Raw genomic sequence first — 27184 nt, 5'->3', positions numbered from 1 at the left:
CATATTCCAGGGTGCTTTGTGATTCAACCTGTCATCTTTCTGATGGAGAGAAACTACTCCTCCTCTCCCTGCTCCTCCAATCACTACCTCTTTCCCAATAATGTATTCCCCAACCTTAAAAAAAATCAGGTCAGGTAATTTCCTTAAATCTGACCTTTTTTCCTGGGTCTTTAAATTTGTGCAGATTGGATCGTTATTTGAGGGGGCGGGGTCTTGCGCAAGAGCACACAATTGCAAGACCACCTGCCTGCTATTTAGCCTAGAAGAGCCATATCCTGGTATTATCAATGTCCTTGTCTATTTCATTTTCCCACTTACTGGGTTTAGCCCAGCAGAGCTATATCTTGGTTTTGTCAGTGTCCTAGTCTGTTTCATTCTCTACTAGTCAGCTTTCCTCCACTGCTAGCTGTCACTTCTGTTTTCCCTCATCCAGTCAGTGCCCTCAGCACCCTGTTTCCAGTCTTTAAATTCATGCAAATCTCTCCTCTGTTTACTGCTTAGCCTTTACATTTGTGGAAATCTCCCCTCCTTCTATTGCCCAGCTTTTACATCCCCAGGACTGCTCTGTAACCCACATAAGAGGCATGCTGAATCAGACCGAGGGTCCATCCAGCTTTCTGTTTAAACAGTGGCCAACCATCTGCCCATGGGAAACCCACAAGCAGGACATGAGTGCAACAGCATCCTCCCACCCATATTCCCCAGCAACTAGTCTACATAGGCATACTACCTCTGGTACTGCAGGTAGCACATAGCCATCAGGACTAGTAGCCATTGATAGCCTTATCCTCCATAAATTTGTCTAACCTCCTTTTAAAGCCATCCAAATTGGTGGCCATCACTACGCCTTGTGGTAGCGAATTCCATAGTTTAACTCTGTGCTGCATGAAGAAGTACTTCCCTTTATCTATCCTGAATCTCCCACCAATCAGCTTCATGGGATGATCCTGGGTTCTAGTATTATGACTGAGGGAGAAAAATGTATCCTGATCCACTTTCTCCACACCATTTGTAATTTTGTACACCTCTATCATGTCTCCACTTATTCACTGTTTTTCTAAGCTAACAATCCATGCTGAGGCTGAGAAGGGATGAGGGAGAATGGCAGCGGTGTAAGCAAGATTGTGAGGAGCAGCAGGAGTTTTTGCTGCTCTTGCTGGCCAGCTCTCTAGCTGTTCTGACACCCCACAAAAAAATTGCCCTGTCAGGTTCAGACGTCACACGATAGCCAGGCTTGGATGATCAGCAGAGGAAACAATGCACCGTCAGTTGTTTCCCCTGTTCCCATGTGTGCTGGTCATATGACTGGGATTACTCTAATTACCTGTGTCACATCATGAGTTGCCGTGTAGTCCAAACTCAGTGCACAGCACAGGTGTAGAGCATTTTCACCCACCCTACAACCCATAGCTTGCATTATGGGTTGTAGGATGGCTGAAAATGCACGATGCTTCTGCTGCATGGCAGGTTCGGACAACACGGCAACCCACAACGCAACATGAGTAATTAGGGTAATCCTGGCCATGTGACCGGCATGTGCAGGGGCAGGAGAAACAATCGACACTGCGTTGTCCCCCCCACCCCCGATTTTCTGAACAACCCCTAAGCCATCCTGAGAACAAGATGCCCTGTAAATAAGCCACCCTAAACAACCCTACTACAAGCCATAAGTTCTGAGGGTGGCTTGTTTGTGAAAAACTACCCATGACAGGAAACCTGCTTTAGGTTTGGACGTCATGCTAAGCAGCTCTGTGACCACCCATGATGACAACCCACCGTGGCTTAGCATGATGTGTGAACCCAGTCAATGTGAATGTCTTAGTTACTTTACTTTCTGTGTGGATTTCCATTGTGTTTAGAAATTGGCACTTGTGTGGCAGTATTTAGAATGACCACATTATTAAGCATCTTGTTGGTCATTAGGAGCAATATAGACAGATACTACTTGATCTTGTCATAGTAGTCTTTTTAGTTTTTTTTCTCCATCCTAGTTCATGAAACTATACATTTCATAGAGTTCTAGTGTCAGGGCTGTTTCACATTTTAAAGATGTAGATTCACTTTTTGTGTAATAGAAAAAGCATGCATTTTATAATGTATATTATAGTGGTTTTCTGCTCTGGCTGTGTGGAGTGGGGAGCTGATGTTGTATCTTCCCAGTCTGTATAACTGTAGTACACTGCATTCATATATCTTCTTCTGCTTTCTAGATTTTTTTTGTCTCTGAAGGCTGTGTGACTGCAACATGAGTGACAACAAATGCAAAGCCCATAGTGGTTATCTATTTTGTTAAAAGATTTATGACCCACCCTTCAATAAAATTTATCAGGGTAGCTCACAGAACTCCAAGTTGAAGTAGCATAATACAATCAAAAGTACAAGAAGAAAAATAAAACTGCAGAAAAGCAGCATGAAATTCTGAGGTGAAACCAGGAAAATTAAAAGGTGTTCACCTGGCATTGAAACGATGATAATATAGGGTTATCATCAGGTCAGCTTCCTGGGGGGAGCCAGGGTTGGCTCCAGGTTTGAGAGGTTCTGGCCAGATGGTCCTCCCCAAATGGCCCTGTCTCTGGTAGGCTTACATGGTGATGGGGGCAAGGCAAGCAGTGGAATTGTAGGTGCTGATGCTGAGAGGCGCACAGCTGCACCAAGACAACTGCTGTTTTAATTAACTCAAAGTAGCATCATGTCAGAACACTGCTACATTGGCAAGGGATTAATCTGACCACTCACTTTCTCACTGTAGTGACTCCGTGCTCAGGAAACATTCTTAAAGGGGCCTACCTGGCCCAGTACAGCTTCCTGTATTGGACTGAATAGGCCCTGTTAATTCTGCCCCCTTTCCATTTAATGCTGAGAGAGTGCTGAGCAGCTGCAGCAAGTGAAGGAGTACATTTTAATTACTCCCCTGTTTCTCTGACATAGCCTGGCTATGTTTAAAAAGCACACTGGACAAGATCGAACTCTGTGAGAACCCCTAGCACAGACGCCAGGGAGTCAAGCACTAGTCCCCTAGCAACACTTTCTGTAATCTATTACCCAGATAGGAATGGAACCACAGTGAAACAGTTCCCCTGATTCCCAGCCCATACAGCTTGATCAGAAGCATACCATGGTCAGTGGTATCAAAAGCTGCTGAGAGGTAGGTACCTGTTGAAATCAACAGGATTGTATGTCTCCTGTCCTCCTCCCATTATAAATCATCCATTAGCATGGCCAAAATAGTTTTAGTGGCAAACCAAACTTAAAGCTTGATTGGAATGGATGCAGATAATTAATCTCAAGCAAGAGATCCTGGAGGTGCATAGCAATTGCCTATTTGAGAAACTTGCCCATGAAAGGAATGTTAGTAACTAGTTGATAGTTATTACTATCTTCCAGCTCCAGGGAGGTTTTTTTCAGGAACCTTCTTAAGGGTAGCTAGGTCCACATTCTCTTGGCTTGGAAAGCTTTCACCCCCAAAGGCAGCCTAAAAATATTTTAAGTATTTTATTTAATAAAAATTAAATAAAATTGTACCACCTCCCAGATTCAACTGGTCTGTTCCTTCCTTCTTGATATTAAGAACCAAGACCCTCAGTTCTGTGTTGATGCTGCACAGAATATCCAGGTAGGCAAAGTTCAGGAACAGGTCACGGTTGTTGGCTGCTGCAGGTCCTGCATCATGCCTGGGGGAAACTGAGTACAAAAACTGGGTGGAATAAAGACAAGTTGCTTACTTGTAATGATAGCTCTTTGATGATCATCTGTGCATTCACATATATGGGCTCTGCACCTGCGTGGAGCCTCCATTTGGGAAAACTTCTATAGCCGAGGAATGTTTTTGGTGGGAACCCTCCCCCACCGTCCCATTGCGCATGTCCGAGTGGGTTCCAGCCTAACTCCTCAGTTCCTTGAGACTGCAAAAATAGTCTCGGATCCGAGGGTCCCTCGGTATCAACATCAACAGGATATCAACACCAAAGAGAAGACGGTGAGTGGGTTGTGTGAATGCACAGATGACCACTCAAAGAACTACAGTTACAGGTGAGCAACCTGTCTTTCTTCTTCTGTGCATCACACACATGGGTGATTAACAAGCCAGCTTACCGGAGGAGGGTAGGTGTCCTGTTGGAACACAGAGAAGAGTACTGTTCTTCCAAATGTGCAGCCCGATCGAGCATGCATGTCCAGTTTATAATGCTTCACAAAAGTTGAGGGAGGGAAGACCATGTTACAGCCTTACAAAGGTCCTTTAGAGCCACCCCTCTCCCAAAGGCTGTTGACGTTGTCATAGCTCACGTTGAATGCGCTTGGATTCTGTGCAAAGGCTCTTGCCCACGGAGTTGGTATGCCAGTGCGATGGTTTGAACTGTCCAGGCACCCAGCCTCTGGGATGACACGGGTAGTCCCTTGTTAGGTCCTGCATTGCAAAGAAATAATCTTTCTGATTTCCGAAATAATTCAATCCTAGCTTTGTAAAAAGCTAAGGCCCTTCGGACATCGAGATTATGGAGGTGTTTCTCCAGGTCTGAAGACCATATTTGGAAGAAAGCTGGAAGCTCAATAGGCTCATTGAGATGAAATTTGGAAACCACTTTAGGAAGAAAGGCGAAATCTAGATGAAGGATAACCTTGTCCTTGTGGAAAACTGTAAAAGGAGCATCAATACGGAGTGCACACAATTCACGTGCTCTCCAAGATGACCTGATAGCCACCAAAAAGGCCACCTTCCATGACAGTAGACGAAAGTCAATAGTAGCCATAGGCTCGAATGGTTTTGATGTTAACGCTTGTAACACTAGTGAGAGATTCCACTGCAGGGGTAAGTCCTTCACTGGAGGAATCAAGTACCGCAACCCATGCAAAAACTGCTTGGTGAGAATATGGGTGAAAACCAAAAAACCCTGCACCTGCCCCTCAAAACTGAAACACTGCAGCATAAACCCTAATAGAGGAATACTTTAGACCCTTCTCAAATAAATGATGAAAAAATGACAATGTCCAAGATTGAACTGGAGGAAGGATAAAAACCCTTAGAAGTGGCAAAAACCTCAAACAGTGACCACTTGCTACGATATGGTGACCAGGTGGCTGGCTTCCTCATGACGTCCAATCCTCGCTGCACCTGTGATATGAATGTTCTATCCACCTCTGCCAAATCCTCCATGCCGTCACCTTCAGGGTGTGCAAGTCTGGATGTCAGATCCATCCTTGGTCCTGAGTGATAAGAACCTGCTGGAGCAGGAGATTAAGAAAATTCCCTCCTGCCATATTGGACAGGATTGTGAACCAAGGTTGCCTTAGCCACTAGGGTGTGGTCAATAGACAGTTGGTCTCTCCGCCTTGATCTTTGCTATCATCTTCGGTAGCAGAGGAAATGGGGGAAAGAGATAGAACAGTGCCCCGCTCCCCTGCAGGGGAAAGTGTCTCCCAGTGACGAACGCCCTACTCCTCTTGAGCAGAACATCTTGCAAACTGCATTCGATGGGTTTGTGAGCAAATCCACCAATGCCTGGCCCCACTGTCAGAATAGGCAATGCAGGACACAGGGAGAGAGTTCCCATTCGTGGGATGCTCGGCAAGTCTGACAGAGGGAATCTGCCAAAGTGTTGTCTGCTCCAGCAGTATGAATCATAGTCAAGCAGATGTCTCTCAGGACAACCCAATCATAAATCTTGAGAGTGAGGCCCACCAGTTTGGATGAATGAGTACCTCCCTGCTTGTTTAGGTGCCAAAGAACAGAGGTGTTGTCCATCAGGATTTAGACGTGTTTGCTCCGTAGGTAGGTCACAAAAGCCCTTAAGGCTTTCCACACTGCCAGCAACTCCAGGAAATTGATGTGAGCCAGTCCTTCTGCTCCTGACCATCAGCCCTGAATTCGCAACGGTCCGCAACAGGCCCCAACTGAGAGGTGTCTGTGGTGAGCACTTGAGATGGTGGTGGCTGAACAAACAAGGTACCTTGAGTGAGACTGTTTGGATCCATCCACCAACGAAGAGATGACGCAACGTGGCCTGGTATCCAGAGTTGGGTTCCATGAACATTGGTCTCATTGTGAAAAATCCGGATAAACCAGTTCTGTAATGGTCTCATTCTCAGGCGTGCCCACTCTACCACTGACATGGTTGTGGCCATGTGCCCTAAGGGACACTGAATGGTGTGGGCCGGCATGTGTCGTTGTTGGTAAAGAGCACTTGCCAAGGCAATTAACTGATCCATGCACTTGCGAGGGAGATATGTGTGACCTATCTTCGAGTCCAGTACCGCCCCGATGAAAGGAATAACCTGAGTGGGGGATAAAATTGACTTCTCTTTGTTGAGACAGAGGCCCAGAGTGTCGAGAAGATTCAAAACAACTACGATGGCACAATCCAGAAACTCCGTGGAAGGACCTGCGAGGAGCCAGGCATCCAAATATGGGTAAATCTCGATACCCTTGACACAGAGGTGCAAGCATACTGCCGACATGCATTTCATTAATGCCCTTGGGGCTGTCACTAGTCCGAAGGGTAGCACACAAAACTGGAACATGTTGGGTCTAATTGCGAAACACAGGTATCTTTGATACGCTTCCTCTATGCTGCTGTGGGAATAAGCATACTTCAGATCCATCGCTGTGAGCAGGAAGCCCTTCCGAAGGAGGGGGAGGATTGTTGCCAGTGTAGTCATTCTGACTCTCTTGGGTGTGATAAAGTTGTTCAAGAGTCTTAAATCTAAAATTGGACGCAGTCTTCCGTCCCTTTTGGCAACTGTAAAGAACTGGGAGAAGAAACCCCTGTCTGTCTGATCGGAGGAGATGCGCCTGATGGCACCCTTCCAAAGAAGCGATGCTGTCTCAAGATGTAACAGTTCTGATGGCAAAGTTATTTGGACAATTCCCAAGGGATGGCGGGCATCGAATTTGATCTTGTACTCTTGGTGAACAGTCGCCAGCACCCAAGCATCCGCTGTTATTGCATGCCATGCTGGTAGAAAGAGAGAGAGATGGTTCCCCAAAATTGGAGCAGGTGGAGGTGAAGAGACACTCAGAGGTTCCCAGTCAAAGGCGCCACTTGGAAGAAGTGGCAGCCCTTGCTCGGGATTGGTGAGACTTAGAGGAAGAGTATTGTTTCCTCTGCTGCTGGTACTGAGGGGTATGATCTGCAGATTGCCTCTGAAAGTATGGCTGGTGCCCAAACCGATGCCTTGTTTTCTAAGACTGTTATTGCTGTGGCTGCCCTGTGCCCATCTTCTTTGCTGTTGATCTCGCCTTTTGGGTAGAGTCCCATCCGATCATCTGTTTTAGAATCAAATAAGCCCTCACCATCAAAGGGAAGGTCTTCGATTCTAGACTGGGTGTTAGTCCAGCCAAATGAAGCCATGCATGGTGTCATAAAGCCACAGAGCCTACCATGGATTTTGCATTACAGTTTCCCTGATGACGTGCAGTATTAATTTGTTGCTTCTGCCTGAAACATTCTGGCCAGCTCTCTCTGGTCATCTGGGAGGTAAGTACACAAAGAATCCATTTTCTCCCACAAAAATAATTCGCAACACTAAGCCCTAAGGCCATGGATGAATACATTCTCTGTCCCATCTGGTCAAGTCTGCGTCCTTCCTTGTCAACTGGAAAGGCACACGATTTCTGGGACTGACCTTGAGCTGATTCAACTATTATTGATTTCGGATGAGAGAAATGTGGCATCTTTTTCTTGAACCTTATACATCGATTCCAGGTGCTTCGAGGTAGGAGCTATCGAAGATGGAGTATTCCAAGTTTGTTTCACTGTCTCGAGAAGAGTGGGAAGAAAGGTAATCACCACTGTACTGATGTCTCTGCATATATGGCGTCAAACAACGAGTATTGTATATGTTTTATGGGTTGCTGCACATAGATTCCTAGAGATTGTGCCATTTTCAGCACCTGCTCCAAGAAATTACCCATATCCTCTGAAAGGGAGGCTCTGTCTTCCGTACCTACAACCTTGTCTGGAGATAAAATAGATGGCGGTACAGAGGAATAGGATGAGGAATCCGATTGATAATCTGCTGCAGAATCCTGGGAGAGATCTCGTTGGGCTATTGATTTCAGTTGTTCACCTTACTGTTGCGCAGGAGGAGACGACAATGGGTGATCAGGAGGAACCTGGTCAATATAGCCTCATGGCTTATTTAAAGAAGACAAGCGCGGGGGAGGGGGTACTGGAGGTGGTGGCAGAAACACATCATGATCTGGTGGGTGTGAAATTATAGCTGAAAGGCCAGTTCTGTACCGAGGAAAAGTTGCTCACAGTACAGATCATAATCTCAACACAGTCGCCAATCATCACATTGGTAAGATCTTGGAGGCTGCATGGACCAAGCAGAGCGTTGATCCCACTCCTGATGTCTATCAGAATACTCCTCTTCATGGTATCTTAATGGCAGTTGGTATCAAGGAACAGAGTCCCTGGGAACTGCAGATGATTGAGACTTTCCATACTGAGGCAACTGTGATTCTTGATCCAATATGCTTGCAGATGGATATCGTGAGAGACGATCCTGAGGGATGGAATCCGCTTGGTATCGAACAGGAGAAAAATCTCTGATCTCGCCATCAGAGACTGTAGACAAAGGCTCTAACGGTGCTGTGGCTGCCAGTACCAATGATAGCCATGGAACTGGTGAATTCAGAGGAGGGGGAGGGGGAGTGTCAAGAATGAGTTAATAGAGTAGGAGCCATGAGGGCCACTGGGGTAGTCACATCCGAAGCAGCCACCTGGAAGTTGATCGTTTTTAGCTGTTTCTTAGCCCTGTAGCTCAAGGCCATGGTTTGCTCCGACTAATTGGGAAAATGATAACAGCTGTGCCTGGTAGGAAGATGCAATCTCTTTGGAGGGTGGAGTGGGGTGTCCTGGGCCTGAGTTGGGATTGGGTGCCTCAAATCTGCCTTGGGTTGCTAGGGCTGGGCAATAAAAAGAAGGCCAAGGAAGGGGCGGGTGTCTCTTCATGGCCCTGACGGTACTAGGGTGTGCTGCTGGTCAATGGCTATCCTGGGAGGCCCATACTTTGGTATGTATAGGATAGACTAGCTAGCTTTATTGTTTTGCTGTTCGGAGTGTGTGCTTTGGTGTTTGACGTTTCTGGTTTTGTTTAGAGTTTGTACTTTGCTTATAATTTCCTGTGTAACCTACCACCTCTCCCTATTCCTTCCTCTTTGTTCCTTTCCAAGTTTGGCCTGGTCTACCTTGCAGGGTTGTTGGGGTGAAACCAGCAACCCTTCACAAGGAGGAATCTCCGACTCTGGGTGGAGTCTTTTTATGCTCCTTTCTCTTCTTTTTCTTCGGTACAGTTTCTGGTGCAGGCTTAATACGTTTTGTGTTTTTAGCAATCTTCTTGGTCACTGACAGCACCAGCGAATGTCCTGGTGTTTTTATTTATTTATTTATTTATTTTATTAAATTTATTAATTGCCCATCTGGCTGGTCACCCAGCCACTCTGGGCGATGTACAACGTATAATAAAACAGTTTAAAACAATAAAATTCTACAATAAAAACATTTTCTAAAATACCCTAACCCACCCCAAATGCCTGCCTGAACAACCACGTTTTTAATGCACGGCGGAAGCTCATTAAAGAGGGGCCATGATGGAGTTCCTTAGAGAGGGAGTTCCACAGAGTGGGGGCCACCACAGAAAAGGCCCTCTCCCTCGTCCCCACCAGTCTAGCTGTCCTGGCTGATGGGAGAGAGAGAAGGCCATCCGAGGCTGATCTTGTTAAGCAGCCTGTCTGGTGTTGCTGGAGGCGCTCCTTAGGATAGGCTGGGTCAGAACCATATAGGATTTTAAAGGTCAAAACCAACACCTTGAATTTGGCCCAGAAAACAACTGGTAACCAGTGCAACTCCTTCAGCACTGGAGTGATGTGATCTTGCCAGCGGCTGCTTTTAATCAGGCAAGCCGCTGCGTTCTGTACCAGCTGCAGCTTCCGAACCGTCTTCAAGGGTAACCCCACGTAGAGCGCATTACAGTAGTCTAAACGAGAGGAAACCAGGACATGTACTACAGATGGGAGCAGATGGTCGGGAAGGAAGGGGCACAGCCGCCGTATCAGATGGAGTTGATACAGCGCTGTCCAGCTGACACCTGAGCCTCCATGGACAGCTGGGAGTCCAAAATGACCCCCAGGCTGCAGACCTGGTCTTTCAAGGGTAGCTGTACCCCATTCAACACTAGGTCAACATCCCCCAGCCTCCTCTTGTCTCCCACCAAAAGTACCTCGGTCTTGTCAGGGTTCAGCTTCAGCTTGTTTCTCTGCATCCAGCCCCTTACCGTCTCCAGACATTTGGACAGGGATTCTACGGCCAACCTTGGTGAAGATTTGAACGAGAGGTAGAGCTGCGTGTCATCTGCATAGTGATGACACCGCACCCCAAACCTCCTGATGATAGCCCCCAGCAGCTTCACATAGATGTTAAATAGCATCGGGGAGAGGATGGAACCCTGTGGCACCCCACAAGTGAGTGGCCACGGGTCCGACACCTCCTCTCCCAGTGCTACCCTCTGGTACCTGCCGGAGAGGAAGGACCGGAACCACCGCAATATGGTGTCTCTAATGCCCAACCCCTCCAGGCGGTCCAGGAGGATACTGTGGTCAACGGTATCAAAAGCCGCTGAGAGGTTGTGGAGAACAAGGAAGGAGCATTCACCCCTATCCAGAGCCCTCCTCATATCATCCACCAAGGCGACCAAGGCTGTTTCTGTCCCATGCCCAATCCTGAAGCCCGACTGAAATGGGTCTAGATAATCGGTTTCTTCCAAGTGTGCCTTCAACTGCATCGCCACCACCCGTTCAATCACCTTGCCCCAAAATGGCAGATTCGAGACTGGGCGAAAGTTGTTCAGAACTTGGGGATCTAAGGAGGGCTTCTTTAAGAGCGGTGTTATCACTGCCTCCTTGAGGGCTGATGGCATCACTCCCTCCTCAAGGGGGGCATTCACCACCGCCCTGATCCCCTCACCCAGTCTCTCTCTGCAGCCCGTAATGAGCCAGGATGGGCATGGATCAAGTAAGCAGGTGGTCGGCCTTACAGATGAAAGCACCTTGTCCACTTCATCAGAAGGAAGAAGCTGGAACCGATCCCACAAAACCGGTTTGCCACAGGCCGCCTCTTGCTCACTAACTGTATCCACAGCGTGCGGAGTAACACTCATCCGATCAATTTTATCGATCGGTTCTAATGCCCTTTTTCACAAAAAGTTGGAGTGTCTGCCCCGTCTCTGAGGTTGACTGAGGGAGTGAAACTGCGGTAGATTGTGGCATCTTGCTCTGCATAGCGGCCCCCAGTTGAGGTGGGGACTTTCGGATATCCACTGCTTCCAATGCCCTTTTTCACAAAATTGCCTTTAATCTATCCGAGCGATTTCTTTGGGCTTGTTTTGAGAAAGACTGTCAATGGTGGCGCATCTCTACCACATGAAACTCCCCAAGGCAAAGGAGGCACAAAGAGTGTCCATTGGACAGGGGGAGTTTACCGCTACAGCGGACATACTTTCTGAAAGGGGCCTTCAATGCCATATGCTGAAGAAAAATGAAATAACAAACAACTATACTAACTACTCTTTTGTTGTTGTTGTTGTTAAGAAGAAAAAAGAATCAGAAAGAACAAGAAAGACCTCAGCACTAACTCATCCGAAAAATGCGGACAAATTTCCAGCCACAAAAACACCTAAAAGCATCAGCCAAATATTGATTTCTCCATTATAGGAGGAGTAGACTCACAGTATTGAAAGCATGGGTGAATAGTGCCTGAAAGATAGCAGTGATGGCGCCAGGCACATTTGCTTGGGGAAGGGAATTCCACAACCAAGGTGCCACCAGTAGCCATCTGCCTAACCTTTAAAGGTGGAAGTGCACAGAAGAGGAAGCATTTGGGTATTCCAAGCCTAAGCAATTTAGGGTGGGGTGAGCGACTTGCAGCCCTTCAGATGTTTTGGCCTACAACTCCCATTAGCCCTAGCCAGCATAGCCAGTGGTGAGGAGTGATGGAAGTTGTAGGGCAAAACATCTGGAGGACTGCAAGTTGCCCACACCTGATTTAGGATTTTATAGGGCAATATGAGGATTTCCAGCTGTGCTTGGAAGCAAACTTGCAGCCTTATAGATCTTTATGATATGGCAAGATGCAAACCTGTCAGAATGATTGTGTCAATAATCTAGGCACTGTGATCAGAAACTTCATCTGGTCCAGAACGCTGTTCAAAGGCAGGCCATGTACAACACATTGTAATATGTACACGCTCTGCAACATATAAGTGTGTGTATGTATTGACTGTATTTTAGCTTTCCACTGCCACCATCCCAAGAATGTATATCTAGCCAGCAAAACATATGTGTTTTGTACAACATGTTTTTTGTTTTTTAAATTTGGGTCAGCAAAAAAAAGAAAGTCACATCCAGAAGATTTTCTGCATGCTGTAGTGCTTTTGATATATTGTTGCAGGGCGGTGGGCGGGGGGGGAGTTTATCCTCTTGGCATAGCAATTTCTATCAGCAGAATTGGGGGGGGTTGATTCCCCCTCCCCTATGCACCCTCAAAATCAGCTCTGGAGGATTGGGGGAACTCCAGAGCACATTTGGGGGGGGGGCTATAGGCGAAGGTTTCAAAAGAAGCTTGTATTGTGTCATGGTGGACTTCTCTTGAAAAGAAAGTCAGAAATCTTGCTAAGTAGATGGAAGCCCTTGGGGTGTTCCTAAATACTAATCTAGGTTGTGAGCATTATAAGTGATCTTAGGTTGTATTGGGTACAAATAATGACAGAAATGATACGTGGAAATTTAAATGTTACTGTTGGGTCTGAAATAGGTACAGTTGAATGCAAAATTGAGCTATATGTTAAAAGAAGGCTTCTGAGTTCTTGACCCAGTATTTCACTTGTGACATTAAAGCTGGGTAGGGGGTGGGCAGGAAAAATATACTTAACTCTTCTCCCATCATCTGTTCTTTACTGGAAGTGCCCCCTCAGGCCATTTTTAATATTTTTTACTCCAGCTGGGCTCAGGAACCTGAAGTAAAATCTGTTTGCAGGGGAAAAAAACTGTGTCGGCCTTTGTAAGGGAGAATTTTTAGGCACAAGAGGAATTAAGCACCTCAGATCAGGCTACAATGTTGCATATTGAAAATGTTAAAATATTGCTATCACATATGAAAATATAGCAGCCATGCAAAATTCTGTTTCAACCAGGAGAGATTAAAACCAATTATTTTTTAAAATTAAAAAAATGGTTTGTATTTAAATTGGATTTTTAAAATTTAAATCAGATTTTGAAATTTTCTAAAAACAATTAGTTAAAAAAAGAGCCTAGGTTAAAGATATCATGAGTACTAATTATACAACTTCTAATTATATTCTATGAATATGTTAACAGCAGTTTATGGAGATGGGAGATAACCTGATCAATCTTATTCTGCACTGCTGGTAGTGTACAGAAGTGCATGTTTGTTCTCTCTGTCTCTGTCTGTCTGTCTGTCTGTCTCTCTCACTGCCTTGCCTCTCTCTAAGTGAAAAGATAGAGAAGGTAAGTGAATAGAGAATTTGGGGAGATGGAGTAGATCTGAACAAGGAAGAGGAGCCTGGATCTAAATGGAATGGATAGGGAGATGGGAGTAGAAAGTGAAACCAAAAGTGAACAGGACATATTCATGTAGTCCTGAGGAACCACTGCTGCATGTATCCTCTCCAAAAATCCATGTGTGTTTTGTTAATGTTGTTGTTTGTTTATTCTTCTGGCTAATTTTCTTCAACTATCTTATTAGTACAGTTTAAAAGCCTGTTTGGTAGTGGTGATTCTGGCACATCATGACAAAGATATCATGATTAACTGAACAGTTGGAGCTGGTTCATGACTTCACAAGTTGATTCTGCTTTAGTCCTAAAATGACCAAATTATCATCCTATTTTTTGATGAAAATTAATCTGAAAACAATTCAGAATAATTGCTTAGTGTGTACCTACCTTCTAATGAAACTTACATCTCTTACCTTAACTTACATTAAGGTTATATTAAAAATGATGTACTTCTACTAAAAATGATGTTTAAATAGAATCTTCCTCAGTAGTGATTTAAATTATTAAAATTGAGTCCTTCAGAGAAGTGATTTAAATCAAATCAACCCTGGGTTGAACAGCATAAATGCTGTAACATATGAGTAAATAAGGGCAGAATCCAGCTAGTTTCCCTCCTCTGATGGAAGGCTTCTGTCAGCAGAATAGGGATGAGACAATTTTTGGCTATTCCCCTTTCTCTCTGCATCCCCCCCTCCCTTCCACAAATGCTCTGGAAACGAAGATCAGAAAAATGAGTTGTATTCTACCTTATGATTACAGATCACTTTCTTTATTTTTGCCTAACACAATTGGCTTGACAACTTATATCTGAATTCATTATATGTCATTCTACAACTGCAAGCATGTAAGGATTGAACCAACTAGCAGGAAGAGAATGCTACCCATAAATTGAATTTTCCTACATAAAAGTAACTGTGTTTATTGAAAACAGAACAAAATAATAGAATGTGACGAATGTAGAGGGATCTATTTTACCATATAAGCTTGTGTCAGGAAGGTGCTGCAAATCATGCTTTCCCAATGTGTGTTTATTTATCAGAAGCATTTTATACACTTGTATTACCCTCCTGTGCATATCTGCTTAAAAGTAAATTGCACTGAATTCAGTGGAATTTGCTCCTAGGTAAGCGTATCGAATTAGAGCCTACTGAGGTTCCATTTTGGAAAATTTTCTTGTGTCACCTTGAGTGACACAATTTGGAACTTAATTAGAATAACTTAACGGTGTGAGCTCTCATGCAGTCAGTACTCTTAGCCAATCCAAAGTATTCTAGGTTTCTGAGATTTTTATCTGTTTCAAATATCTATTTTTTTCCTTCTTTTAAAGGTATTTAGTAGATAGTCGCTGGTTCAAACAGTGGAAAAAGTATGTTGGATTTGACAGCTGGGACAAATATCAGATGGGAGATCAGAATGTTTATCCTGGTCCAATTGACAATTCTGGACTTCTCAAAGGTAATCTATTACTATTGCGTAGAAAAAGCAGGATATTGATGTGGGTCAGTACTATAAGTATAACTCATTGTTGCAGTTACCTCACTCTGTCAATCAGAGGTTCCAGAATTGATGCATCTGTACTGTCCTAATTCCTGAAAACTAAATATTGGATGAAAGCCTGTGAGAACAGATTTTTTAGGTGAAGCTACTTAGTGGTGGTTTCGAAGTCTTTCTTAAAGAGTGTTTCTGGTGCCAAAAGGAAAAAAAAATCCTAAACTTGACAAGATGAATTCTGGCTGTTTTTTGTGGAGACATTGCCTTTGGAAAAAGCATGATACATAATTGTAAACTTCAGCATTTACTTTAAGATAAATGATGAAAACAATATTTAAAATGTATGAAATTAAAGACATATTTACAGTAATGGTTATGGTTGAACATTTAGCATCTAGAATGTCTGGCTTCCTTTTGGGTTCCACATACTGTGGTTCAGTGTTTATGACGGAGCTAGTAAATTTCCAGGAATCTCTTGTTATAAATTACATTTTCAGGGAGAAAGAAGGTAGTGGAGACCTTCGTTTACCTGTATCTGACAATATGCTAGTCTATAAAGATTTTTCAACTGTTTCAAACTTGATCACTTGTCATCGTTAAGTTCCATTAGTTCAAATACTCAAATATTATAAAGCTGAGGCATCTAACTAAATATGAAAACATTTTCTCATAGATGGGGATTGTCAGTCTCTTAAGGAGCATCTCATTGATGAGCTGGACTACATTCTTTTACCAACCGAAGGATGGAACAAACTAGTTAGCTGGTATACTCTTATGGAAGTCCAAGAACCAATTGCACGCAAGGTACTTTTTATAGTGAACATTGTCGTTTATAAACTGTGCTTGAAAATGCTCTGTACACAGTACACCCTGTCAAAAGAACAGGAGCGGTTTGTATGTGTCCTTATCAGATTGTGTGCATTAACTAGTTCTAGCAAGTTAACCATTAATTTTTGTTACTGAATGTTAATGACTTGGTTCGTTTTCTTAGTATGAAAACAAAACATTATGATACAAGTACTTTTTGAACTATATTCTCAATTATTTTATCAACTTAATGCAGGTTATTTCTAGGTTGGTTAATCATAAAATAATTGTTACTACTTCCTGATAGTCTTCTGGGTGTAGGGCCTAAATTTGTTCTTGTTTTGGTATAGCAAAGCAAGTTCCAGCCCAAAACAGTGGTTGCATTTGGATGAACAATCAGTGTTTAACAAACCATGAATTGTTTGTGTGAGCGAGTGAGCTGGTTCTCATCCACTTCCACTTTCTGAAATAGTGCCCTGTTTCTGGGTTGTTGCCTTGCAAACCTGGCACTCTGGGTTGTTTAGGGTTAGAAAACCCAGAGTTTTAATCCATGTTTGGTTGTTGGATTAAAACTCTGGGTTGTTTAACCCTAAACAACCCAGAGTGCTGGGTTCGAACGTAAGACAACCCAGGAACAGGTTGAAGCTGATTCCAAGCAGAAGTGGCAAGCAGGCAGAAGGTAGTGCTCTTGCTCGCTCCCGCATGGCCACACCAATTCCTGGGTTGTTTACCCCAGGAACTGGTGTTATGTCTGAACCAAGTCATTGTAGGTAATATTACATCAGGTAAATATTCAAGTTTGTAGTGATATCTATCTCACTGCAGTATTGTTGACCACATGGATTGCTTAATTTGCATTTCATTGTTTAAATTCTAGTCATGTGCCTTAACTCTGCAGCCACACCATAAATTAATAGCAAGAATGCACACTGTACTCAAATGATGCATTTTAAGATGATGCACTTTATTAAATGAGAATTATTAAATTGTACTGGAACACACTTAGACATAGCTTTCCCTTCCCTGTATCCATCTTCCATTTTCTTCCATGTCACATGCACTTCCTTACTATACATCCACAAGGAAATGCCCTTTTTAGAACATGTTCATTGGGACAGCTCCCTGTGCCTGTGGCCAAACAAATTGACAGAAGGAATGCTATTGAGTTTACTCTTTCTGAAAAGAATATTAGGTGCTGAAGAAATGCATGCTTAGGAGAGTGTTTAAACCAATGTTTTAATTTTTTATTGTAAACTGTTGCAGATAAAAATTAATACTATGAAATAGTCTGGTTAATCAAGCTGTCACATTCCTAGCCCTCTTCAGTTTTACATGGAGGATATAGGTTCAGTTCAGATATCATACTAAACCATAGTTTAAGCTTCCAAATGCACAACAGACAGACTTTAGAGCTGCTTTTCTGCTTTTGTTTTTTGTCTTCTCAGCAGTCAGCGTCATCAGTTTCTTTGGTGTAGCAGTTCTGCCAGTGGAGTAATGGCTGTGACTATGGCTTCTCCATTTATACATCATGCTAAAACATATTTAGCATGAACTGTAGTGTACAAATCCACTTCAAATACTTTCTTATTCTGCCTATCAAGATAACTGTAGTTTACAGAGAGATGTGTTTGCAAGTTATTGTGTGAGAAAAATGATCTTTGAAATCTTCTATAGTGTTCATTCCTCCTGTGATGAAACCATATATTTCATTTTTAAATCATACTGCTTTATTGTGCCTGAAATATTAAGCTTAAATATTATATATGTGCTTTTGTTTTCTGGGAAAGACTATCTCAGATTTTTGTGTTGGTGTCTACTATTTTAATATCCAATTTTACATTCCCATTTCAAATCCTAATTTAACATTTCCTCCATAAATTGAGATTTAACAGTCCCCACCCCCACCACAATATCTTACCTATGTAAATCAGTAGTAAAAGGAAGATGACTTGGTCCCAATGCAACAAAAGTCCTCTTGACAGAGTGGGGAATGATGGTGAATTTGTTCAATATCTTTGTCTTTGAAATCTTGTGATAATGCATCATACAAAGTCAACCTCAGAACTAGATGAGACTAGATTTAAGCATCTGCTCACCTTTCAATTAAAAATGCTAAACTGCTTGAGACTGCTCATCCTGCTTAGAAAGCCATTCTACTGAAATTAAAACATAAGGGGTCAAGGTAAGAAAGGAAATACTAAATAAAGTAATAGAAGTTGACTTGTCCACTGGCTGGAATAAGCTGCTTACAGCTGCTTACCTCCCAGGTTTTCAGAGTTGCCTTGATGTCAATGAAAGCACATACTGAAAGCATGTGCTGGAGAACTCTGTGCATGAATTACAAGTATTGTTTGTTTGACATCCTTCTTCATGAACTATCAGTTTAGGAAGAGCATAGCAAAGGTAATCCAGCGCTGTAAACAAAGTATGTGTGTGGGGAGTGCCCACACCTGGCTCTCTTGAGTTGCTGTCCCCCCGTGCACTGAATCTGCTTGCATGCCATCAGTGCCCTCCACTCCTTTGCTGTGATGTTTCTCTTTCCTTCCACTTCTAGAAAACTTCCAAGAAGAGAGCCAGAACAAACAGTGGCCACAGTGCTGCACTCACGGTGGCTGTTTGCTTTCCTATGCAACTCTACGTTATGGAAGCTGTATGTGGGGCTGTCTCCCAATCAGGCTTGCAGCCCTATCTATGCATATTTACTTAGAAGAAAGTTCTGCTGAGTTTAGTAGGACTTCCTTCCAAGTAGTATTCCAGCTGTTAACTGGAAGAAAGAATGCAGCTGCACTGTTCAGTCTCATTGATGGGCATGAGGCTGTCTTCAGCTTGAATCTTCCAGATTTAAGACTCTAGCTGAAATAGTCCTGCCTACAGCTTCTGTAATGCAACTCTGTGTAGCACAGAGCATTCCAGAGGATTTCTGTTCTTTCCTCCATATTTATAACTCATAGCTCTATGTTTCAAAGAAAGTGCCGTGCTGCATAACCTCCAGAGCTCAACAAAGTTTTAAACAGAGCTTTGTGTTGGGAGCTAAGCACAGGGCTGTGTCTGTCTTAAATCTTAAAGAACCAGTTGCTGTTTAAGGGCGAATGCTGTCAAAAATTCACCTTGCACAACATCATAGGGCATTCTGCTATATTTTCCATTAGCTATATTAGTTAGCAGTATAGTATTTGACCACATGTGCCTTTATGTAACTGCAATTAAGAAAAAGTTGTATTGTTTCTTGTCACATGCTAATTTTATCTTTTTGTCTGAAACTGTCACTGCATGATGCTCTAATTTGTCAGAAAACATTAATTTTACTGAAATTCTTCTCTTGTTAAAATTGGTAGAGAAGCCCTAATTCAGAGCTCATGCACATACCTGAATTCTTGAGTCAAGATAGGTTCTTTAGTTGCAAAGCATTTGAAAAATTACCTGAAGTTAATTAATGAAAGCATACCAATTACTTTATGTTAATATTGAGGAAATATCCTATGACACTACCACTAACATAAATTACATTGTGCTAGCATAAGCTACCTGTAGTGCAACACCAATAGCATTATTGCTCTTGCACTTATAAGTACCATGTGCTAGCGTGACATAAGTTATGTTAGCACTAGTGCTGGATAGGATACTGTCCAGAGTCTTACATAGATCATTAAGTATATGGGGGCAAGAATAATCATACTTAATCTTAGTACCTTTTATAATTTGCTGAAATAATTGTAACCAAGGCTATGTGTATCTACAATAAATAAATAAATCTAATATCTGTGCAAATGTAATCCAAATTGTGACAAAAATTACCTTCTGTAATGTGTATAACTATGTAAATTAAGCAACTTTGCATGACTTTTGGCAGGGAAATTATGCAATTTTTACTACTTTGCACAATTAAGAGAACTCTGCAGAGCATTGAAGCCATACACTCTGTGCAATGGCAATCTTATTAATCAAATCCTCTGGCTTCTAAGATGTCACCGTGTATTTCCCACATACCTGCAAGCGTCGTTTCACAACCACAATGGCTGGTTTAATTGTTTTTACTTTAAAAATTATTTTTTGTAAGCTGCCCTGGGAACTTGTTGAAGTATATAAAATCTTAAATGAGTAAAAATTGAGATTTGCTTCTTTTTCTTTTCAATAAATGACAGCTGAGATTTGTAGGATACTGAAATTTGAGGCCAACATCATTTCACAGCTTTTCTGTGCTTCGGAATCCTGGCATACACACAGCCCTGATTGTAACCTTAGCAACAGGAGTAACTCGGTTTTATAGTACTACAGGATAGTATTGCTATTCAGCCCGGCTATACTAAAGTGCAGCTGTAGAAGTGCATACAGATATTCTTGTATATACAGGTTTTATACATTTAAGTTCCATTTCCCTGAAAAGTCCAAGGCAGGCTATTAAATATCTAGAAAATGTTTATTAATATGCCCTTCCCCTTTAGTGAGTGTTCGTTAATTCTTTTGCTGTAGCATATGACTTCTAGCAGTTATTTGGTACCGCCTTCTTTACCATATTTGTCTGATGTATCACATATCAGGCTGATGGCTATTTTCAGGACAGTCTACATGGCTGACTTACGCAGTTACAGCGTAGAAGATCAGATGGAAGTATATAAGAGGTGATTGTGAATATTCTGCTTACTTCAATTTGCAAGTTTTATTAGTTGTTAGTAATTGACAAAGAACGAATTAATAATTATTTACCTACATTAAAGGTGACAATTAATATATGCATTACCAGAAAAATCTGTTAACCAATATGGCAGTTCTTGCAGGTGTATACTGCTTATTTTTATTTTTTTATCATACCCTGTAATGCTATTTGGATTGCTGGTAATGTGGGTTTTTAAAAAAAAAAATTGTGGGTGTCTAGATAATTATAAACATGTTTTTAAACCTGGAAAAACGTTTGATCATGATCTGACTTCGGTGACCTTTAAACTCATCATAAGAATTCTTAATCTTATAAAACAGTAAACTCTAAAATAAGAGTTAAGTATCTGAATTGCTGAAGATTTTGTATTATGCTTTTATACAATATTAATATAGACTAATATATTCTACTAAAATAACCAATTTTGATTTGTTTATTTTCCAGGTAGTTGAACAGGGTATGTTTGTCAAGCACTGCAAAGTTGAAGTATACTTGACAGAATTAAAATTGTGTGAAAATGGAAATATGAACAATGTAGTAACACGAAGATTTAGTAAAGCTGACACAATAGGTATGCCCATTGTTGTGTAGTTTATATGCTTAATATCTTTCAAAACATGTCTTTGGTAATGTGTTGTGTCTATAAAACATGTTTTATGGCATCTTTACAATATTCATCATTGTATTTGTATGTGAAAACTCCTGTTTAATGTTTCCCCTAACACTATTGGGTGGAGTAAAAACAAATTTACAAAAAAAAAAATTAACCTTTTAAGTGTAAATGTAGTGTATTTATTACTTTCTCCTTTGTATAATCATTTTTCTTTGGCCATTGTCTGAGAAAACGGGCAAACTTCAGATTCTACAACATAAATGTCAGGCCAATGAAGCTTACTGCTGTTCCTTAAATGCATATGGTCAGTTCTCTGAAACATTGACCAGGTTTGCATGATCGCTGTGGCTTCTCATGGTTAATGTAAGCCATTATGAGCTACAGTACCGGCGGGTGCCATCCTGAATATTTAAGCTGCACCTTGCGTCATCTGAATCCGAGGACTGTGGATTATGCGAGGGTTAAACAACCTTCTCAGAGGCCATGGCCTATTTTAGGGTTCTGCAAAGGTTGTTTACCCCTTTGTTGTTTACCCCTTCATGGATCACTGCCTTGTTGTGGCGAAGGGGCTTGCGTAACTCAGTGAAGCCATAAGCTATGCCGTGCAGGGCCACCCAAGACGGACAGGTCATGGCAGAGAGTTCTGACAAAATGTGGTCCACTGGAGAAGGAAATGGCAACCCACTCCAGTATTCTTGCCAAGAAAACCCCATGGAACGTATCACAAGGCTAAAAGAGATGACGCCGGAATATGAGCCCCTCAGGTCGGAAGGTGTCCAATATACTACTGGGGAAGAGCAGAGGGTATTTCCAAGTAGCGCCAGAAAGAGTGAAGCGGCTGGGCCAAAGCCGAAAGGACACTCAGCTGTGGATGTGTCTGGTGGTGAAAAGAAAATCCGATGCTGTAAAGAACAATATTGTTTAGGAACCTGGAATGTCAGATCAATGAATCAAGGTAAGCTGGAGGTGGTCAAACATGAGATGGCAAGATTGAACATCGACATCTTGGGAATCAGCGAACTAAAATGGACAGGCATGGGCGAATTTAATTCAGGTGACCATCATATCTACCATTGTGGGCAAGAATCCCTTAGAAGAAATGGAGTAGCACTCATAGTCAACAAAAGGGTGGGAAAAGCAGTACTGGGGTACAATCTTAAAAACGATAGAATGATCTCAGTACGAATCCAAGGCAAACCATTCAACATCACAGTAATTCAAGTCTATGCCCCAACCACTGAGGCCGAAGAAGCTGAGGTTGATCGGTTCTGTGAAGACCTACAACACCTTCTAGAACTAACACCAAAAAAAGATGTCCTCTTCATCATAGGGGACTGGAATGCTAAAGTAGGAAGTCAAGAAATCACCGGGATAACAGGCAGGAATGGCCTTGGTGTACAAAATGAAGCAGGACAAAAGCTAATAGAGTTCTGCCAAGAGAACACGCTGATCATAGCAAACACTCTTTTCCAACAGCACAAGAGACGACTCTACACATGGACATCACCAGATGGTCAATATCGAAATCAGATTGATTATGTCCTTTGCAGCCAAAGATGGAGAAGCTCCATACAGTCAGTCAAAACAAGACCTGGAGCTGACTGTGGCTCAGATCATGAGCTGCTTCTTGCAAAATTTCGGCTGAAATTGAAGAACGTAGGGAAAACCACTCAACCATTCAGGTATGACCTCAATCATATCCCTGATGAATATACAGTGGAGGTGAGGAATAGATTTCAGGGATTAGACCTGATAGACAGAGTGCCTGAGGAACTATGGACGGAGGTCCGTAACATTGTTCAGGAGGCAGCAACGAAATCCATCCCAAAGAAAAAGAAATGCAAGAAAGCCAAGTGGCTGTCTGAGACGGCTTTACAAGTAGCTGAGGAAAGAAGGGAAGCGAAAAGCAAGGGAGAAAGGGGAAGATATATCCAACTGAATGCAGAGTTCCAGAGAATAGCAAGGAGAGACAAGAAGGCCTTCTTAAATGAACAATGCAAGAAAATCGAAGAAAACAACAGAATGGGAAAGACTAGAGATCTTTTCAAGAAAATTGGAGATCTCAAGGGAACGTTTTGTGCAAAGACGGGCATGATAAAGGACAAAGAAGGCAGGGACCTCACAGAAGCAGATGAGATTAAGAAGAGGTGGAAAGAATACACAGAAGAACTATACAGGAAAGATCTTAATGTCCTTGATAGCCATGATAGTAATGTCCTTGATAGCCATGATAGTGCGGTCACTGAACTTGAGCCGGACATCCTCGAGAGTGAAGTCAAGTGGGCCTTAGGAAGCATTAGTAACAACAAAGCTAGTGGAGATGACAGTATTCCAGCTGAGCTATTTAAAATCCTAAAAGATGATGCTGTTAAAGTGCTGCATTCAATATGCCAACAAATTTGGAACACTCAACAATGGCCGCAAGACTGGAAAAGGTCAGTTTACATTCCAATTCCAAAGAAGGGCAACGCCAAAGAGTGTTCAAACTACCGCACAATTGCGCTCATTTCACATGCCAGCAAGGTGATGCTCAAAATCCTACAAGCTAGGCTTCAGCAGTATGCGAACCGAGAACTACCGGAAGTACAAGCTGGGTTTAGAAGAGGCAGAGGAACTAGAGATCAAATCGCCAACATTCGCTGCATCATGGAGAAAGCAAGAGAATTCCAGAAAAACGTCTATTTCTGCTTCATTGACTACGCTAAAGCCTTTGATTGTGTGGATCACAACAAACTGTGGCAAATTCTTAAAGTGATGGGAGTACCAGACCACCTTACCTGTCTCCTGAGAAACCTGTACGAGGGTCAAGAAGCAACAGTAAGAACCGGACATGGAACAACCGCGTGGTTCAAAATTGGGAAAGGAGTATGACAAGGCTGCATATTGTCACCCTGCTTATTTAACTTATATGCAGAGTACATCATGAGAAATGCCGGGTTGGATGAATCAGAATTAAGATTGCTGGGAGAATTATCAACAACCTCTGATATGCAGACGATACCACCCTAATGGCAGAAAGTGAAGAGGATCTCAAGAGCCTCTTGTTGAGGGTGAAAGAGGAGAGTGCAAAAGCTGGTTTGAAACTCAACATTAAAAAAACTAAGATCATGGCATCTGGCCCCATCACTTCCTGGCATATAGAAGGGGAAGAAATGGAAGCAGTGACAGATTTTACTTTCTTGGGCTCCAAGATCACCACAGACAGTGACTGTAGCCATGAAATTAAAAGACGCTTGCTCCTTGGGAGGAAAGCTATGGCAAACCTAGACAGCATAGTAAGAAGCAGAGACATCACCTTGCCAACAAAGGTCCATCTAATCAAAGCTATGGTTTTCCCAGTAGTAATGTATGGCTGTGAGAGCTGGACTATAAAGAAGGCTGAGCGCCGAAGAATTGATGCTTTCGAACTGTGGTGCTGGAGAAGACTCTTACGAGTCCCCTGGACTGCAAGGAGGTCAAATCAGTCAGTCCTAAAGGAAGTCAACCCTGAGTGCTCATTGGAAGGACAGATACTGAAGCTGAAGCTCAAATATTTTGGCCACCTAATGCGAAGAGAAAACTCTCTGGAAAAGACCCTGATGCTGGGAAAGACTGAAGGCAAAAGGAGAAGGGGACGGCAGAGGATGAGATGGCTAGATAGCATTACCGATGCAATGAATATGAACCTGAGCACACTCCGGGAGAGTGCTCAGGACAGGAAGGCCTGGCGTGCTATGGTCCATGGGGTCACGAAGAGTCGGACATGACTGAACGACTGAACAATAACAAAAGGTTGTTTAACCCTTGCATAACCCACTGTCCCCAGGTTTGGACAAGCTGCAGCCATGGCTTAAATATTAAAAATGGCTGCTGGCATGCAGTGCAACCCACTGTGGCTTTAATAAGCCACGGTGGACTGTTTGATCATGCGAACCAGCCTATTGGCATGTAACACTAAGCCAGAATTTACATGCTCAAGCCTCTTGCCATTCCGAGTAAAACCACTGGCTTACACACTTGAGTTTAAGTGAATTCCTGGTTTGTAGTTCATGCATACCAGGAAAGATGGTTACAAAGAAACTAGTCAATTGGTAAACAAATCCTGGATTGGGTTGCTGGCTTGTTTTGCAAACTAGAGTTGCTTTTAAATCAGGATTCCTAGTTCTTAAGTAATGTCAAACCAGAAATCTGCTAAAGTGAAACTAAACTCGGCAGAAGTCCTCCTTCTGGCTTCATCAAAGGAGGAAGAGGGAAGGATAGGGGATCAAGACTTTTCTCAGACTTGTAGAAGCTTGCATACATAATCCTAAATCCTAGTTTAGTATTATGTGCAAACTGGCCTATTGAGTAATTACTAACTTGCTAGACACAGTCTTCTTCCTCCAGTCATACTGTTTATTGCCGCAAGTATTTGGATAATAGTCTTGTTAATACTCTGGAGTAGTTTGCCAGTTGCTCTCTCTATATGGGATAATGCAGTTAATTGTAGCATGTAGATTTACAACATCTGTAACTCAGTAAGTATATGAATCGATTGCTGCTGCATAATAACAAAGAGTCCTGTGTCATCTTTAACATTAAATGTATTATGGCATAAGGTTTTGTGGACCACAGTCTAACTTAGCAAATACATGAGTGTTATCCTGAGTTCTGTGTGTGTATGCACACACACACGCATACCATTTGGAAGATGGGGAAAATTGTAAACAATGAGGTCAGAGGGAATGAAAATGCAAAAATACCGAAGGTGTTATTTATACAGGCCATTCACAAACCAGTTGTTGGGTGATTACACAGACATCCTTGTTAATTGCTGTATACGTGATACCCAAAGTCATAAAATAAGAGTTTTATTTCTGTTAATATAGACACAATTGAAAAGGAGATAAGGAAAATCTTCAGTATTCCAGATGAAAAAGAGACCAGGCTGTGGAACAAATACATGAGTAACACATTTGAGCCTTTGAATAAACCAGATAGTACCATACAGGATGCTGGCTTATACCAGGGACAGGTATGATATATACTTACAGACATAATATTTTGGGAGATTTCATGCTACCTTTGTTGCATATGTTAGTGGTGGACTTAGGAACGGACAAACCAATCTATTTCCTGTCTTTGTCAGTTTTGCATGTATTCAGTTATAAATCCATTCCATCCAGTTTCCTCATCAGTCTGCTATTTTTTTACAGCTGTATGAAACTTTGCATTTATTTCTGTACGTAACTTTCCCCAATATACACATTTTTGCATGCAATTCTTGAGCCAAGAACTGCATTGCAAAATTCAAGAAGTGTGCAGCCCGAAGGCTAACTTTATTTGAATTAAGTAGGTTTATTTAAAATTGCAGAACAAACATTCCTACTCCCCATTCCTACATGGAACTGCATATGTTAGTGGTGGAACTACTCACTGAGGACACAATTAACTGGGTTTAGAAAACATGTATATCAGAATTCAGAGAACCATTCAACTGCTAATTCAAGGAAACTTGTGTTGAACAGCTTTCTGTGTACATGACCAAACCACTTTTGACAGTGAGTGTAATTCAAAATTAATTTGTGATATGACACAGTAGACTGTTATTGAAAGAATAAACAGTAAATAATTCCACTGGGTACCCACAAGACCTTTAAGTCCACGTATTGATTTTAGTATCAGAGTTGCCAAACAAGAGCAACAGGTATGATTTTATGTCTGAAAATATTCTGTATGTGAAGAGGTACTTGATATACAGTTTTGATATACAGTTTTGCCTGTTAAATACACTTTGACCTTGCAGACAGGAATAAAAAAATTCTGTGATTTGGAAGTTAATGATGATAAGGTTAGGCAAGAAAGAAATGAAGGCTTATTCCCAACCTCTAGGGGTGAGGGAAAGGGAATGGAAGTGCTGATGTTGTCATCTCATTAATTGTTGGCAGATAAGGTTTTGCTCAGTCAGAAGTAATGTTGGAAGAAATTGGTTCAACTTCTGAACTCTTGGGAATTTTTTTTTGGAGATATGAGAAGAAACTATTAAAATTATATTAAAATCTGTGACTGTCCCAAGGATTGACGTGATG

The 27184-nt window shown here is 42.2% G+C and overlaps 1 protein-coding gene across 6 annotated transcripts in view; it reads left to right on the top strand.

The window, feature by feature from the left end:
* USP15 (ubiquitin specific peptidase 15) overlaps window positions 1–27184 on the top strand; it is an 87967-nt gene that overhangs the window by 5962 nt on the left and 54821 nt on the right. For 5 of the 6 annotated variants that reach the window (XM_084810606.1, XM_084810607.1, XM_084810608.1 and 2 more), the window contains 4 exons: window positions 14900–15027; window positions 15737–15867; window positions 20969–21095; window positions 25985–26130. In XM_084810606.1, coding sequence (XP_084666732.1) covers window positions 14900–15027; window positions 15737–15867; window positions 20969–21095; window positions 25985–26130 — 532 coding nt within the window. Of the gene's footprint in view, window positions 1–14899; window positions 15028–15736; window positions 15868–20401; window positions 20490–20968; window positions 21096–25984; window positions 26131–27184 lie in introns of those variants that run through there. The other variant, XM_084810609.1, reaches the window with a different exon arrangement.

The sequence above is a fragment of the Heloderma suspectum genome, chromosome 7, assembly GCF_057233095.1.
Source record: "Heloderma suspectum isolate Gila_16-S chromosome 7, 16-S_ref, whole genome shotgun sequence".
NCBI classification, from domain to species: domain Eukaryota; kingdom Metazoa; phylum Chordata; class Lepidosauria; order Squamata; family Helodermatidae; genus Heloderma; species Heloderma suspectum.
Note: the sequence above shows the minus strand (reverse complement) of the source record. Positions and strands in the feature narration are given on the sequence as shown.